A 14,926-nucleotide genomic window follows, 5' to 3' on the forward strand; every position below is an offset into this window, starting at 1 on the left:
TCAAAATCTGAAGATGTTACAGACGTAAAAACTGGCATTTGGAATCTCCTTTAAAATGAAGGAAATGAATTTTTTTTGTTTTCAGAAAATCCACCTAAGTTGGTGAAACTAATTAAAAAGCTGGTAAATTTTTAAAATGAGTACCGGTATATGCACAGCATATGTAAAAATCCTACATCTTACTGACGTGTAACTTGATATCTGGAGATTCTTTTAAAAATATAGGAACATGTTTTATTGTTGTTTTCGGAGAAGGCACTTAAAGGGGGTGTAAAGACGTGAAAAAGGAGTTGAAGTTTTTCGGAGGTACTTATCGATGGCCTAGAATGAAAACCTCGTATCTCACAAAGTTCTTCATATCCAATATTTCCCTCAAGACTGGTTACGCCTCCCAGCCACACATGAATAAGCAGTCCATCAGAACAATGTTCGTTGAGTTCTTTATTCCTATGCTGACGTGTGAAGGAAAATGAACCTTACCGTACCGTGCTATAGGAAAGTATGTCTGCGTGACATATTTACTAGAGTATAATTTTCATAAGTTTCATTTTCCTTTACTCATCTGCATAGGAAAATAAACCCAACGAACATTGTTCTGATGGAATGCATATCCAAATGTGGCTGGAAGGCGTGATCAGTCTTAAGGGAAATATTGGATAGGAAGAACTTTTTGAGATACGAGGTACTCATTCTAGGCCATCGTTATATCTCAAAACAGCAGATTTTAAAGACGTGAAAATTGGTATTTTGAATATCCTTTATTTATTTTTTATTTTTTACTATCGGAAAAGTGCATTTAGGTGGGGGTGGGAGAAGGATTGAAAATTGGTTTGAATTCCTATAATGGGGATACTTATATCTCAACAACTGAAGATGTTATAGACGTTGAAATAGGTATTTGGAATCTCTTTTAAAATGAAGAAACATAGATAATTTATTTTCAGAAAATCCATCTATGAGGAACTGAAAAAGGGAGTGAATTTTAAAAATAAGCATATCTAGAGTATATCTAAAAAATTAACATTTACAAATGTGAAAACTGGTATTTTTAATCTGTTTAAAAATATGTAAACGTATATTTTTTCCTTTTCTGAAATACCACTTGAGGTGGGTGGTTTAAAAGGACTGAAAAGGGGGTTGAATAATTGTTATTAGGAATCTGATATCCCAAAAACCGAAGATGTTACAGGCGTGAACATCTGGTATTTGTAGTCTCCTTTAAAAGTAAAGAAATACGTATTTTTTGTTTTCGAAAATTCCACTTAAGGTGTGGGTGAGAGAAGAAAGAGTTTGAATTTTTTGTTCGTTCTACTTATATCTCAAAAACGAATATGTTACAGACGTTTAAATAGATATTTGGTATCTTCTTTATAAATAAAAAAATTAAATTTATATTTTTCTACCTGAGAGAAAACTGTTTCTCACATGTAAACTTCTGTGTCGCATGGTCACCTTTTCCCCAAAAGGCAATACCACAAACGTGGTTTACAAAGAGTTTCTAGGGTAAATGAAACTAAATTTTATGGTGAGTTTTTATACTTTAGGGTTTTTCAGATAATGTCCTAGAACAGTACCGAGGAAGATTGCTTTTCTGAAATTACGAAGTCCACGCGAGCGAAGCTACGGGTCACTGCTAGCATTTATATATATAAGACAAGGGATTCCATCTCAAGACAGTAATTTTAATTAGGCGACAATAATATTTCACCAGGACACCACTGCAATACTTTAATAAGCCGCATATTACATAGTTCATTTAGAAATAGTGTTTAATTTGAATTATGTTTTAAGACTTAGTTTCCACTGAAGTTGAATATAAAATGGGTCGAAACATATATGGTTAACTAGCTGATGTTCTTGTGCTTCGATACGGAATTTTACATTGTATACAGAATTCTAGGTTAGGTAGTGTACGCGTTGTGAGCAAGATTGTATTAAATTGCATTGCTCTTAACGTTACCCTAGAAAAGAGAGGGGGAAGTCACCAAACGTATTTTCTCATATGAAGACTGAGTAAGGGAATTTTCATTGTAATGGTAGGCCCGCTTGCCTACCATCAGTCACAATCAGGTTGTGGAGTTTTCATTATAATGACACACATTCACTCTCCACCTGCATTTTTACATCCTCAGAAAGACTGCCTTAGTGGTTTTCCCCACTGATATGAACATACGCCATTACAATGACGTCGGTATTAATGGCGCGATTAAATGAAATGATTTCAATGAAATACTCGATCAAATTAAAAACCACATATTTTCTCTTTTAACGAACAGGACTACGCTGCCGATCTAACAGTCCAAAGTTCCAGAGCTGGAATGATCAAAGCCGCAGACAGCCGTGATCCGTGAACACTCTTCGTCTTTTTTCAGTGGGGAGGGGGTCGAATATTGGGCACTCCCAGGGCAAAACCTATGCCCTTTTAACTAATCTGTTTCCTAGGAATACCCGATGAGTCGGAGAATCTTAATTCAATACACTAGCGGCGGAAAAATCTATCTGACTTGGAGAGATATTGTTCCTCCAAGCCAGAGGAGGAACCCCTCTTCACTGCTAATTTGGAATAAAATGAATGTAGTATTTAATGAAAGTGAAGAGGAAGAAGCTTTTCTTTATTCTCTTTTTCTTTCTTTCTTTCTTTCTTTCTTTCTTTCTTTCTTTCTTTCTTTCTTTCTTTATTTATTTATTTTTCTCTAGATCTACAGTATTTCTACCTTATTGATCCATTAATGGAGAAAAAATAATAGTGCCCAACCTAGACAGGCATTATCTAAGATACACATAGAACATATTCTCACAAAATAACTAAAATATCATTAAATGAATTACTGCCAATTGGCCCACGGGCATCTCCCTCTTGGAGAACCGATAGCCAAGTTAGTGCAATAATTTAAATGAACATAAGGCAAAGAGGCAAAGATAACTAGGGCAAATGACAAAATAAAGTGAACTAAGGCAGAACGGCTCATCGACCTCTTGTTACAAGGGCACTCATACGGGGAACAAAGTCCGCCTTCACCTCGTCTGACTGACACAGTAAGACCTTACATTCCACACCTACCTCTCCTCGCTGAATCTACTATCACTTGCTGCCCAGCCATCCTCGCATTACTGCTGAGTTGTGACCTTCATTACCTTCCTGTTTCCACTTGGTGCTTATAATCACATTTGACCACTACGTAAGATTACACTTAATCACTATACTATCTCCCTTCTGTATACAATACTCCTTACAAATGTAATTTGCATCTATTACCCGATCACATCAATCAAGACTACACTGAACCATTTGGTGCACTACACTTTTGCAATAACAAGAATGATCAACATCCACTTCCACTCCAATTACCATTAATTGGCATCGTTTCATATCTACAGCCACCACTTTACATACCGATCCACCATTATTTTCTAAAAGCATATACCCTTAAATTAGCCTTAGCTTGCTAATACACACTTGCCATTTATACATATCGTCGTTGGCGGGACAAAACCTCCTATGTGATAATATTTTTGGAGATATACTGACCCGCAGCACATACATTATTAAGAGCGAGAATGCCTTGACTGTATTCACACAATATTCCACCTTAGATGACAGAATCTTACCAGCGGAATTTCTAAGCTAAAATAGTTCACATAGGAGGTTTTGTCCCGGCAGCGACGATATGCAACTGTACACACTTATATTATGTACTCTGTACTTTTCCAATAACCATAATAATCACACTCCACTTCCACTCAAAGTACAATATCTATTTTTTCAGCATCATTTCGTATTGACAACCAACCACCTATGTATACCAATCCGCCATTAACTAGCTAAAAATACACTGACTGACAGTGACAATGCAACACCAAGGAGGAGTGGTTCGAAAGGGATGAAAGTTGGGGAAAAAACAGAGACGGCGCGGATGAATAATTGATGTTTATTTCAAACCGATATGCAGGTTACACAATGCGCACGGCATCGACTCAGTAGGATGTAGGACCACCGCGAGCGGCGATGCACGCAGAAACACGTCGAGGTACAGAGTCAATAAGAGTGCGGATGGTGTCCTGAGGGATGGTTCTCCATTCTCTGTCAACCATTTGCCACAGTTGGTCGTCCGTTCGAGGCTGGGGCAGAGTTTGCAAACGGCGTCCAATGAGATCCCACACGTGTTCGATTGGTGAGAGATCCGGAGAGTACGCTGGCCACGGAAGCATCTGTACACCTCGTAGAGCCTGTTGGGAGATGCGAGCAGTGTGTGGGCGGGCATTATCCTGCTGAAACAGAGCATTGGGCAGCCCCTGAAGGTACGGGAGTGCCACCGGCCGCAGACATGCTGCACGTAGCGGTGGGCATTTAACGTGCCTTGAGTACGCACTAGAGGTGACGTGGAATCATACGCAATAGCGCCCCAAACCATGATGCCGCGTTGTCTAGCGGTAGGGCGCTCCACAGTTACTGCCGGATTTGAGCTTTCTCCACGCCGACGCCACACTCGTCTGCGGTGACTATCACTGACAGAACAGAAGCGTGACTCATCAGAGAACACGACGTTCCGCCATTCCCTCATCGAAGTCGCTCTAGCCCGGCACCATGCCAGGCGTGCACGTCTATGCTGTGGAGTCAATGGTAGTCTTCTGAGCGGACGCCGGGAGTGCAGGCCTCCTTCAACCAATCGACGGGAAATTGTTCTGGTCGATATTGGAACAGCCAGGGTGTCTCGCACATGCTGAAGAATGGCGGTTGACGTGGCGTGCGGGGCTGCCACCGCTTGGCGGCGGATGCGCCGATCCTCGCATGCTGATGTCACTCGGGCTGCGCCTGGACCCCTCGCACGTGCCACATATCCCTGCGCCAACCATCTTCGCCACAGGCGCTGCATCGTGGACACATCCCTATGGGTATCGGCTGCAATTTGACGAAGCGACCAACCTGCCCTTCTCAGCCCGATCACCATACCCCTCGTAAAGTCGTCTGTCTGCTGGAAATGCCTCCGTTGACGGCGGCCTGGCATTCATAGCTATACACGTGTCCTGTGGCACACGACAACACGTTCTACAATGACTGTCGGCTGAGAAATCACGGTACGAAGTGGGCCATTCGCCAACGCCGTGTCCCATTTATCGTTCGCTACGTGCACAGCACAGCGGCGCATTTCACATCATGAGCATACCTCAGTGACGTCAGTCTACCCTGCAATTGGCATAAAGTTCTGACCACTCCTTCTTGGTGTTGCATTTGCTCTGTCAGTCAGTGTATATTCTCTTAAAATACCATTGATTGCTAATAAACAACTTGCCCTTCAAACATATAAAACCATACACAATACCGACACACTCATGTCTGCCATTTAAACATCATTCCTCTCTCATTCTCCATCCATCGTGGCTCTCATAAATAATCCCTTGGACAAACCACCAAATCAACCCCTTACAAATAACACTACATCCATCAATATCTTGCCTCCTCTTGTCAATTTTTAACGATAATATCACAGCCTCTATAACGTCCTCCTTCTTAACAACCGAACCATCTTTCCTTATTAACAATCACTCCATTATCTTAAACTTTCAACTTTTTCGTTAGCTCTCGTTGCTCACTATAAACATACTTATCACCAAATACCTCCACCTTCAGCACTTTACCAACCGTCCTCCGCTCTCCTTCCAACTATTTCCTTTTCACCTTTCCTTAAATATCATCATTCTTTGCGCTCTACCGACACCAACTATTAATCATCCTCCACATTCAATTATACCATCTCCTCTTACTCCTTCAATAATTACCATACCATCTCTATAATTTAATCACTCTTATCTCAATTACACCACCAAATCTATCTCTTTCAAATGACAATACATTTCCACCATAAATGTACTTCCTCTTATACAACTAACATAAACACTCTACCACTTACCCTAATCACTCTCACATATCACCAAATCAACCCCTTATGAATAATAGTCCAATTTAACGATCTTTTCTTATAATACCATCATGATTTCACCACTATTCCCTTACTTACTTACTAACGTCTTAGGGTTTTTACTTCTTGTGACTCTACCCTCTTCATTTTTCTTCATCCCCCACATGTCCCGTAAACTCCTGCTTCTCCCGTGGCTCAAAAACAGCTCTATTCTCTGCCTGGTTTCGGCTGCTCTTACCTCTTCACTCTGCATATCCATTCGTTCACTGTATTCGCCTCTCTGACTTTCTTCTTCACTGTCTATGTCCGTACTGGTATTCCTAAGCCTTCCTATTTTTACCCTGTTATCTACTGCACTTTCTTGTTCACTATGTACCACTGTATCACACTTTCACCATGCACATCTCCCTGCCTAACCTCACTTAAATTCCTACTCTCCTTGGTTGTTTCCTTATCACCGTGTCCATCTTCTCCAAGGCTGCTGACCGTAACTTGCTTTTCTTCTACTCTCTTCCCCATTTCTTCTTCTTACATCGTATATTGGCTGGCCCCGTGGTATAGGGGTAGCGTGCCTGCCTCTTACCCGGAGGCCCCGGGTTCGATTCCCGACCAGGTCAGGGATTTTTACCTGGACCTGAGGGCTGGTTCGAGGTCCACTCAGCCTACGTGATTAGAATTGAGGAGCTATCTGACGGTGAGATAGCGGCCCCAGTCTAGAAAGCCAAGAATAACGGCCGAGAGGATTCGTCGTGCTGACTACACGACACCTCGTAACCTGCAGTCCTTCGGGCTGAGCAGCGGTCGCTTGGTAGGCCAAGGCCCTTCAAGGGCTGTAGCGACATGGGGTTTGGTTTGGTTTTACATCGTATTTTCTTCTAAATCCCGTAGTTTCTTCACTGGCCAAAACCTAGTCCACTGGTCATTGGATACCACTAGATGTTGCCCCTTAATATAAGCTCTTAGCCCTTGAAGTCTGACTCGGACTAAATGTTTTTTAGGGTATTTATATTCCTCATCCCTTCTCTTCCCATGTCTCTTTTGATCCAGATTTTCGTGCTCCGTAAATTATCCGCGCATCTTATCACTATTTCTGCCATCAGGGTGGAAAACAACTTCACTTTTATCGGCCTGTTGCCCAGTGCTTTGCTTATCCTTTCTACATCGCCTATATCGACTTCACTGACGTTGATTTTCATCCTTTTTTGGATGAGTTCCACAACCTTCAAGATCGTCAACACTTTATCCTCTCCTTTTTCGTCCAGCACTCCAGATATAAATAAGCATTTCTTCCTTCGTTCTTGGCAGCTGCTTTATATTTCAGCGTTCAGCCCGGTCATTATTCATTTATATTCATACTAAATTTCTATGAATACTTCAATTAACCGAATATTTAGTAACCACAGGCAAATCTCATAAAGGCCATTTCATTATTACTGATATATTTGATACTGGTTTTGAGCTTTAGTGTACAGTCCTGTAGTGGACATTTCCCTATGGACTACTAAACCGACAATCGTATCGTTGTCGTCCACCGATTCTATCAAAGTTCGCTACGAAATAACATCATATTTTCAAACCAATCCCGTGGAAATATACATAGAATTTACAAAATAATTTAGTATTTTCTTAAAACATTATATACGTTTGAAACAGTCTCTAAAGCTAAACGCAGTCTTATTAACAAATTTCTTATTTACATCAATGTTTCGGATTGTTGTTTTTGATTTTGTATTCATCACTTCATTTACATGACATTTCAAGTTAGCTGGCTTATCACATCTTAACGTTACAATTTTCAATATTTCATCATGAAATATTTGTTAATTAAACCTAATAGAATAAAACTTTCTCAAAGCGAAACTTCAATAAAGCGGAAACTTGTCTATTACGGAATATTTTCCTGGTCTGGGCAAAGCATATCGTCGCTGCCGGGACAAAACCTCCTATGTGAAATATTTTAGCTTAGAAATTCGGCTGGTAAGATTCTGTCATCTAAGGTGCAATATTGTGTGAATACAGTCAAGGTATTCTCGCTCTTAATAATGTATGTGCTGCGGGTCAGTATATCTCCAAAAATATTATCACATAGGAGGTTTTGTCCCGGCAACGACGATATTTTACTTTTTTATAATGCGGAATCTCTTCAAACGAAGAGCTTGAAAAGGTATCGGCATTATCCGACCTGTGTCAAGGAAGAGACGTTCCCTGCGAGTCAAGGAACTTTATTCGAAGTGATAAATAGCTTACGATACATCACAATTTTGGATCAGCTGCAGCATTTCTAGCAGTGAGAAAGGCCGAGAAAGAGGAGCAGGCGGAAGGAGACGAGCAAGAAGATCAAATCCAGATTTGAATCGGTCCTCCAGTGCATTTGTCTCTCTCTTCCACGCTTCATGAAGTTATTGCGTCAGCTAAGGACTGCATTCAGAAAGACATGATTAGCAAGAAGAGGAAACAAATTTCTTTGTTTGATCTGTAGAAAAAGCTTAGTGTTTGAAGTACTGTATAGATTAAGGAGTGTTGTGGTGGAAATAAGTTTAAGTAGAGTATGACCAGTGTTGTGTAATTGAGTGTTGTGACAGTGCCAACATGATATGCATACTGTATGTAATAATAAAGCGCAGGAATAATAATTAACGCCGGCCCCGTGGTGTAGGGGTAGGGTGTATGCCTCTTACCCGATTCCCGGCCAGGTCAGGGAGTTTTACCTGGACCTGAGGGATGGTTCGAGGTCCACTCAGCCTACTCAGCTATCTGACGGTGAGATGGCGGCCCCGGTCTAGAAAGCCAAGAATAACGGCCGAGAGGATTATTCGTGCTGACCACACGACACCTCGTAATCTGCAGGCCCTCGGGATAAGCAGCGGACGCTTGGTAGGCCAAGGCCGTTCAAGGTCTGCGGTGGCATGGGGTTTGGTGTGGTTTAATAATAGTTAACAAATCCGTGTACTAAAGTAATATGTACATTAATATGGATGACCAAATGTCATGCGTAGGCAAATATAATTAAGCTCTAAGTATATTTAGCTTTCTGTATACTGTATCATGTTTTGTGTAGCAGTGGTCATGATTGGTGTTTTCAGGGAAAAATGCGCTGTTGTGTGTAATGCGGAAACTTGTCTAATTCGGAAAAATATTGTGGTCCCTTGAGATTCCGCTTTGAGAAATTTTACTGTACCAGAACTGTACGAACTTGACCAAGATAATTTTGTTTCATTTCAGATGCGCACATACTTTGGCGATTTGATTATCTCCATTCTGGTTGCTATTGTTCTTTCGCTGACATTTGAGACGCCATTCATGGTCCTGGAGAAGGAGCTTCTGAGTAAGTAACTCTTCATTTCCTGACAAGTATACTTCCGCAACACATTCATAATGGTAATAACATCGCCGAGCGAGTTGGGCGTGCGTTTATAGTCGCACAGGTGTGAAATTGCATTCGGGATATGTTAGTTTCCAATCCTACCGTCGGTAGCCCTGAAGATGGTTTTTCATGGTTTCCCATTTTCACATCTTGCATATCGTCGTTGCCGGGACAAAACCTCCTATGTGAAATATTTTAGCTTAGAACTTTGGCCGGTAAGGTTCTGTTATCTAAGGTGCAATATTGTGTGACAGTTGTCAAGGCATTCTCGCTCTTCATAATGTATGTGCTGCGGGTCAATATATCTCCAAAATATTGACACATAGGAGGTTTCGTCCCGGCAACGGCGATATGTTGTACCTAAATTATGGCCACGGTCGTTTCCTTCCCATTTTCACCCGTTTCCTATTTCTATGCCACCGACCGAAAACCTTTGATGTGTTAGTGGAATGTTAAAAGACTATAATAATAATAATAATAATAATAATAATAATAATAATAATAATAATAATAATAATAATAATAATAATAATAAAGAGAAATTTGCAGTTCTAAGGCCACTTGTTGAGGATGGACAGTAAAAGACTGACGAAGAGAACCTTTGAATTCTTCCGGAAAAGGGAGACAACTGAAATGGTTTAGAGAAGTGAGGTTGGATTTCACGCAGATGAGCGATTCGGAAGAATATATCATGGACAGAAATCAATTTAGCTAATTCGCCAAAAAATCCGCGGTTTTCAGAAGGCTGGAGAAACGCCAGTGAGAAAAGGGAAGTTCTATACAGGAAAGCAGAAAAAGGAAGTACGATAGAGGATGAACAGATAAAAAAGGCAGGGAAGGCTAAAAATACAGTACAAATTTTCAAACATTGTCCATAGACCACCAAAATGATGATGATAATAATAATGATAATAATAATAATAATAATAATAATAATAATAATAATAATAATAATAATAATAATAATAATAATAATAAATGTGAGACAGTATTAATACTCTGTCTCCTTGTTTGAAATTTTCGAGTTGGAGTCTATCTCCGTGGAAATTATTTCACTTTATCTCCCTGCGAGATATGGACTTAATCGTCATAGTAACTTAAATTAATGAACTGCTTCCTTCTCCTACGACTGTGGGTGAGTTACTATTTATTTGAAACTTGATTATACGCAACTACTCGAAGTTACTTCGGGTCTGTAAACTCTGTTGGTTAATATGCCCTACCGGGAGTCGTTTAATTTCCGTGGACTGTAACCTACTGCGCAACCTCTGGCGTATCCCGATCCTGGAGTAACGAAAGCCAACTTCCGCTTACCGTTTGAAGAGGAAGAGAGAGGTGGTCTGCCGAGAACATGGAAGCCGAACAGACGTGCATGTATAGCTCCGCTATGATGTTCAACTTCAAGATGGTGCCTGGTTGATCCAGTGCATTTTCGGGGTCACATTCCCCGATTTATGAGTTCCTGTACTCTGGACGAACTTTTGGAGCATCGCAGATGTTGTATTTTCTACTAGTTTTATTTGTTTGAACTTCGGCCTAATGTAAGTACGGGGTCCTTCCTCTACGTCACCGCCAAGACTGTAAGTTATAACTTTACCTCTAACTTTATCTACGATTTCGTCGAAGTGATTGTGCTAGTTGGGTTGTGATACATGGAATGCCTCTACTGGAATTACAAATCGAAATTTACCTGAACTTGAAATTAATAATTGTAATAATAACTTTTTCGGCGGTGTGCTGTGATTAGAAATCAGTTCCCATGCTTTGTATCGTTTTCCAAACTAGGAACTGTTCAAAATTGGAAACCTTAAAAATGTGTTACTAATATTGTAAAATTTATTCTGGTCACCTTTCCGTTATTTTATTTTCAAAAAAGGTGATGTCTTAAACCTTTGTTAGAGGGCCTACACTTGGGTAACGAAAGATGCTAAGCGAGGAAGTTGTATAAGGTATTTCTGTGCGAATTTTCTGCTTATTTCTGCCTTTCTTTTTAGACTTTTCTTTTCCCTTTGAGAAATTGCTGTTTTCTTTTAAAGCGGTCTGTTTTGCCATTGTTGCGTTTCTCATTGGGATTGGTTCACTCTCTTTGAAGTGAATGTTAATTGTTGTTGTTGCTATGGAGCCGGATTTGAGGGTTGTTGACAAAAGGTTTTATGCTCCTGTGGGATGCTGTAATGTTGAAAGCTAATATTTGTCCTTAATTTTTGGCTCGCTTATCTTTGGTTATTGATTTATCTCTTGGCATCCCCGTTTACCCGCGTGATATGATTTTCCTGATTTATTCTCAATTTAATTTCGGGTTTTTCCTTGTTTTCCTCTATTTGAGTGTGGGTACAATGAACTTTGTACCACCTCCTCGCTTAGTACCTCAAAGAATTTCTGTATTCGCTTAGTACCTCAAGAATTTCTGTATTCGCTTAGTGTATTTTCTAAGAGAAGAAAAGTTAACTTAACAAATTTATTTCATGCAAATTAACTAAGTTAATGGTGCGAAAATAATTTATCTAAACCAAAAGACTTTAAAACGTATCATGATTTATTGGTAATTTATAAATAAGAAGGTAGGTTAGGCTAGTACTGAAATTTTATATTGGGTCCCAATAAGTTAGGCCGGTTCGAACCGTAGGTTAGTTGTGTTTTGGTATTATTTCTCTTTGAATATTTTTCTTATTCCTGTTGATGTTCTGAGTCCAGAGTTATCTTAATATTACTTCCTTCTCTGATTAAATATATTTATTTACTTCAAAAGAACCTGGACGTGTTATTATTGTAGTATTTGAAACCATACAGTGATAGTTATTTTCATTCTTTCCATGGCCTCTGGTCGTTTGTCTTATTCGTGGTAAGTACCTTTTGTGATGGTTTACCTTTGGATAATTTTGCTTCCACTTGTTTGTTCTTTTTAAACCTATATTTCTTGTCTTGTTGCTACCTGTGCGGACACTGTGGGGATGGGTGTTTGTGCGGGTCAGTCAGTGGTAGCTTCAGAGCGTGGTTGTCATTTGTTTTCCCTTCGCTCTGGGCGGTATGCGAGCTGTTCCTTCAGAATTGCTCGCCTGTTAGTAGACCCTTGTGTTATTGTGTTTCGTGGGGTCGTAGCTGACCCTCTTGGCATCCCCTTAACGTTGTCACTGTATGGTTTTAAAAGGTGTGTCTGGGTAATGAAAGGCATGTTAAGATATCTATTAAAAAATGTAAAGGAAATGCATTCATCTTGTTTAACTGTACAAAAATTTGTTTCATGTTAATATCTTCGGGGTGTTTTGTCCGGTTCCCTGTCGAGCTGTGTGCTACCTTCTTGGATTGTGTACGTGATGTCGGTATTGCTCTACCAGCTGCTGTTCGTGTGTTTCCCGCCTGCCTGCCTTACTGCTTTCAGGTGCCTTGTATCTTTCCCTTCCTTGTTTCTTCGTAAATTGGTGAGTTTGAACCTTATCAACTACTCTAAATTCTGAATTTATTATCTTTTATCTTAAAAAATTGTGAAATGACCGACACTTGAGCACGAATCGATTGGCTTTGGGCTACGAGTGTACCACAGTTTGCCGTGTACTCTGTGATTTTCTTGGTGGTTATTTGTTCAGTATTTTCATGGTCTACCTGCGAAAAAGATTTAATCTGTGGTTATGGAATTAATTGTGTTTAATCGAGTTATTGCTTTTGCTCGGATATGTTGCGTGTGACGTTATTTGTTTTACTGGATTATGATCGTTGATCTGTACTCTGGGAACTTATTACATTATCTGTCCTGACCTTTTATTTGCTTCCCAGGTTTGTTGTTATTCTTATTATTTTACCTGACATGATGCTTCGACTGTGCTAAAATCATTCTGCGAGAAACTATCGTTGTTGATTTTACCTACTGCGTTGCTAACAGCGTGCGAACCTTGCATGTACTTAATCTATTGGCATGTCTACCTTGTGCCTGGTCAGTATGGGTGTGATTTACTGCTGAACTGTTTGGCATTCCCTCGTATCCTCCCATCGTTAGTGCCTATGAACCCGTTTTAAACTTTTCTGGTTTATGTGATTGGCATGTATGTGTTACTGATATTTGCGCTGTGCGATTGAAATTATGCCTTGCTGCCCTCTTTGGCCTAAATGGGATTGTGTGCATGCCTGTACCTGTTTCTTTCGAGTACTTAATTCTTGATGATTGTTAAACTTTGAAATTAATCCTGCCTGTGATGTTTCTTTACATTGGGCCGGTTGTTTCCTCGAAATTCTTTACCTTTACCTTGTCTGGTAAATGTTTTCTAACCTTGTTTGGTTACCATTAGTCCGGAGCGGAACTTAACTTTAAAGCGTAGAGCCTTATATCTACTTGGAAGTCATCATTTATGTTTTATACAACCAGTCGGTGGTGATGTGTTTCCATGTTTGCTGTGCGATTGCTGATCTGTCCTAGCCGCGAGACTTGGCTGTGCTTTTGCATGAGTGGTTTCCATTTTTACCTGGTCTTGCTGTTGGTGTCCGTTTGGTAGGTGGTGGACGGAGGCATGTTACCTTATGTCATCTGTTATTGGGTAGTTATGGGCTATAGTTGAACTCTGTTAATCGGTGATTGGGTTGGTGACTTGTTGGCCACGTGCCTGGACATTTTAGTGTCTTTGCTTGTTTACCCTTTTCCAAACTATTGATTGCATGTGGTTCTCTGTTTCATTGTGTTTTGTACCCTATTATCGGTTGTATTTGTTACCTGGTTGGAAGTATTTGTACCGTGCAGGCTTGCCTCAAGTGTTCCTGCTGGTGAATTGTCTATGGTGGAATTATTAAACTAGCCCGTTCTGTCTGAAATTTGTGACCTTGTTGTCATCCTGATGTAAAATTTTGATCATATATGGAGGTTCTTGTATTTGGTAGTTCTCGGCATATCTGACATTGGTACCATGTTGAAGTCATTATGTGTCTAGGTATACTTCTTCTGCGAAATTCATTTAACCTATCTTTATTTGCCTAGTTCCATTTCGAGTTGTGAGTTCTGTGAAACCCTTTACCTTATCTACTTATTGTTTTGGAGTTGAGTGATGCAGTAGGGTCATAACACCTGAGGACTGAGTTCCTTTTAACCTGTAATGGTTTGGTCGTGATCCTGTGTTTGAAGGAAAGTGTACGGTACCGTAAGTTTGATTTTGGGATTTGCATATTGATTACTGAGCATGTTGTTGAGGATGGAGTATTCCTTTTATCCCTTTAAGGGCTAACACGTGGCTTAGTCATTATGGTTTTACTATTATTATTGTAGTGTGTGTAATTGTGGTTATGGCATGTCAGGTATGGGCGATGTGTTGCCTTGATGTTGTACCTTGTGCCTCTGTAGATTTGGGAATAACCCCTCGCATGAATTTATTTCTCGTTTGGAACTATCTTGCCTTGTTGTAACTTGCTGGTTTCGTGTTTCATGGTTTCTTCATTTCCTGTCTCCATGCATTTCTGGTTGATCTGATGTCATCGTATCTGTTTTTGGTTCTTCTGTAATGCTCATTTTAAATTTTATCTGCCACTCTATGGTGTTCTTCTCTCAGTGGTTCTTTGGTGTCTGTTGACATTGGTGTTGATCATCTTACCGTGCTTTGAGTTTGCTACTCTGGTATGGGACGGATTAGGATTCTCTTAGTCGGTACTGGAATCTTCCTGCTAATAG

General features: G+C 40.1%; 1 protein-coding gene across 1 annotated transcript in view; it reads left to right on the top strand.

Annotated features, from left to right (window-relative positions):
- LOC136866636 (nose resistant to fluoxetine protein 6) overlaps window positions 1-14,926 on the top strand; it is a 278,908-nt gene that overhangs the window by 248,947 nt on the left and 15,035 nt on the right. The window contains exon 12 of the mRNA XM_068226571.1: window positions 9,141-9,243. Within this exon, the coding sequence (XP_068082672.1) occupies window positions 9,141-9,243 (103 nt within the window). The remainder of the gene's footprint in view (window positions 1-9,140; window positions 9,244-14,926) is intronic.

The sequence above is a fragment of the Anabrus simplex genome, chromosome 3, assembly GCF_040414725.1.
Source record: "Anabrus simplex isolate iqAnaSimp1 chromosome 3, ASM4041472v1, whole genome shotgun sequence".
In the NCBI taxonomy this organism is placed as follows: Eukaryota; Metazoa; Arthropoda; class Insecta; order Orthoptera; family Tettigoniidae; genus Anabrus; species Anabrus simplex.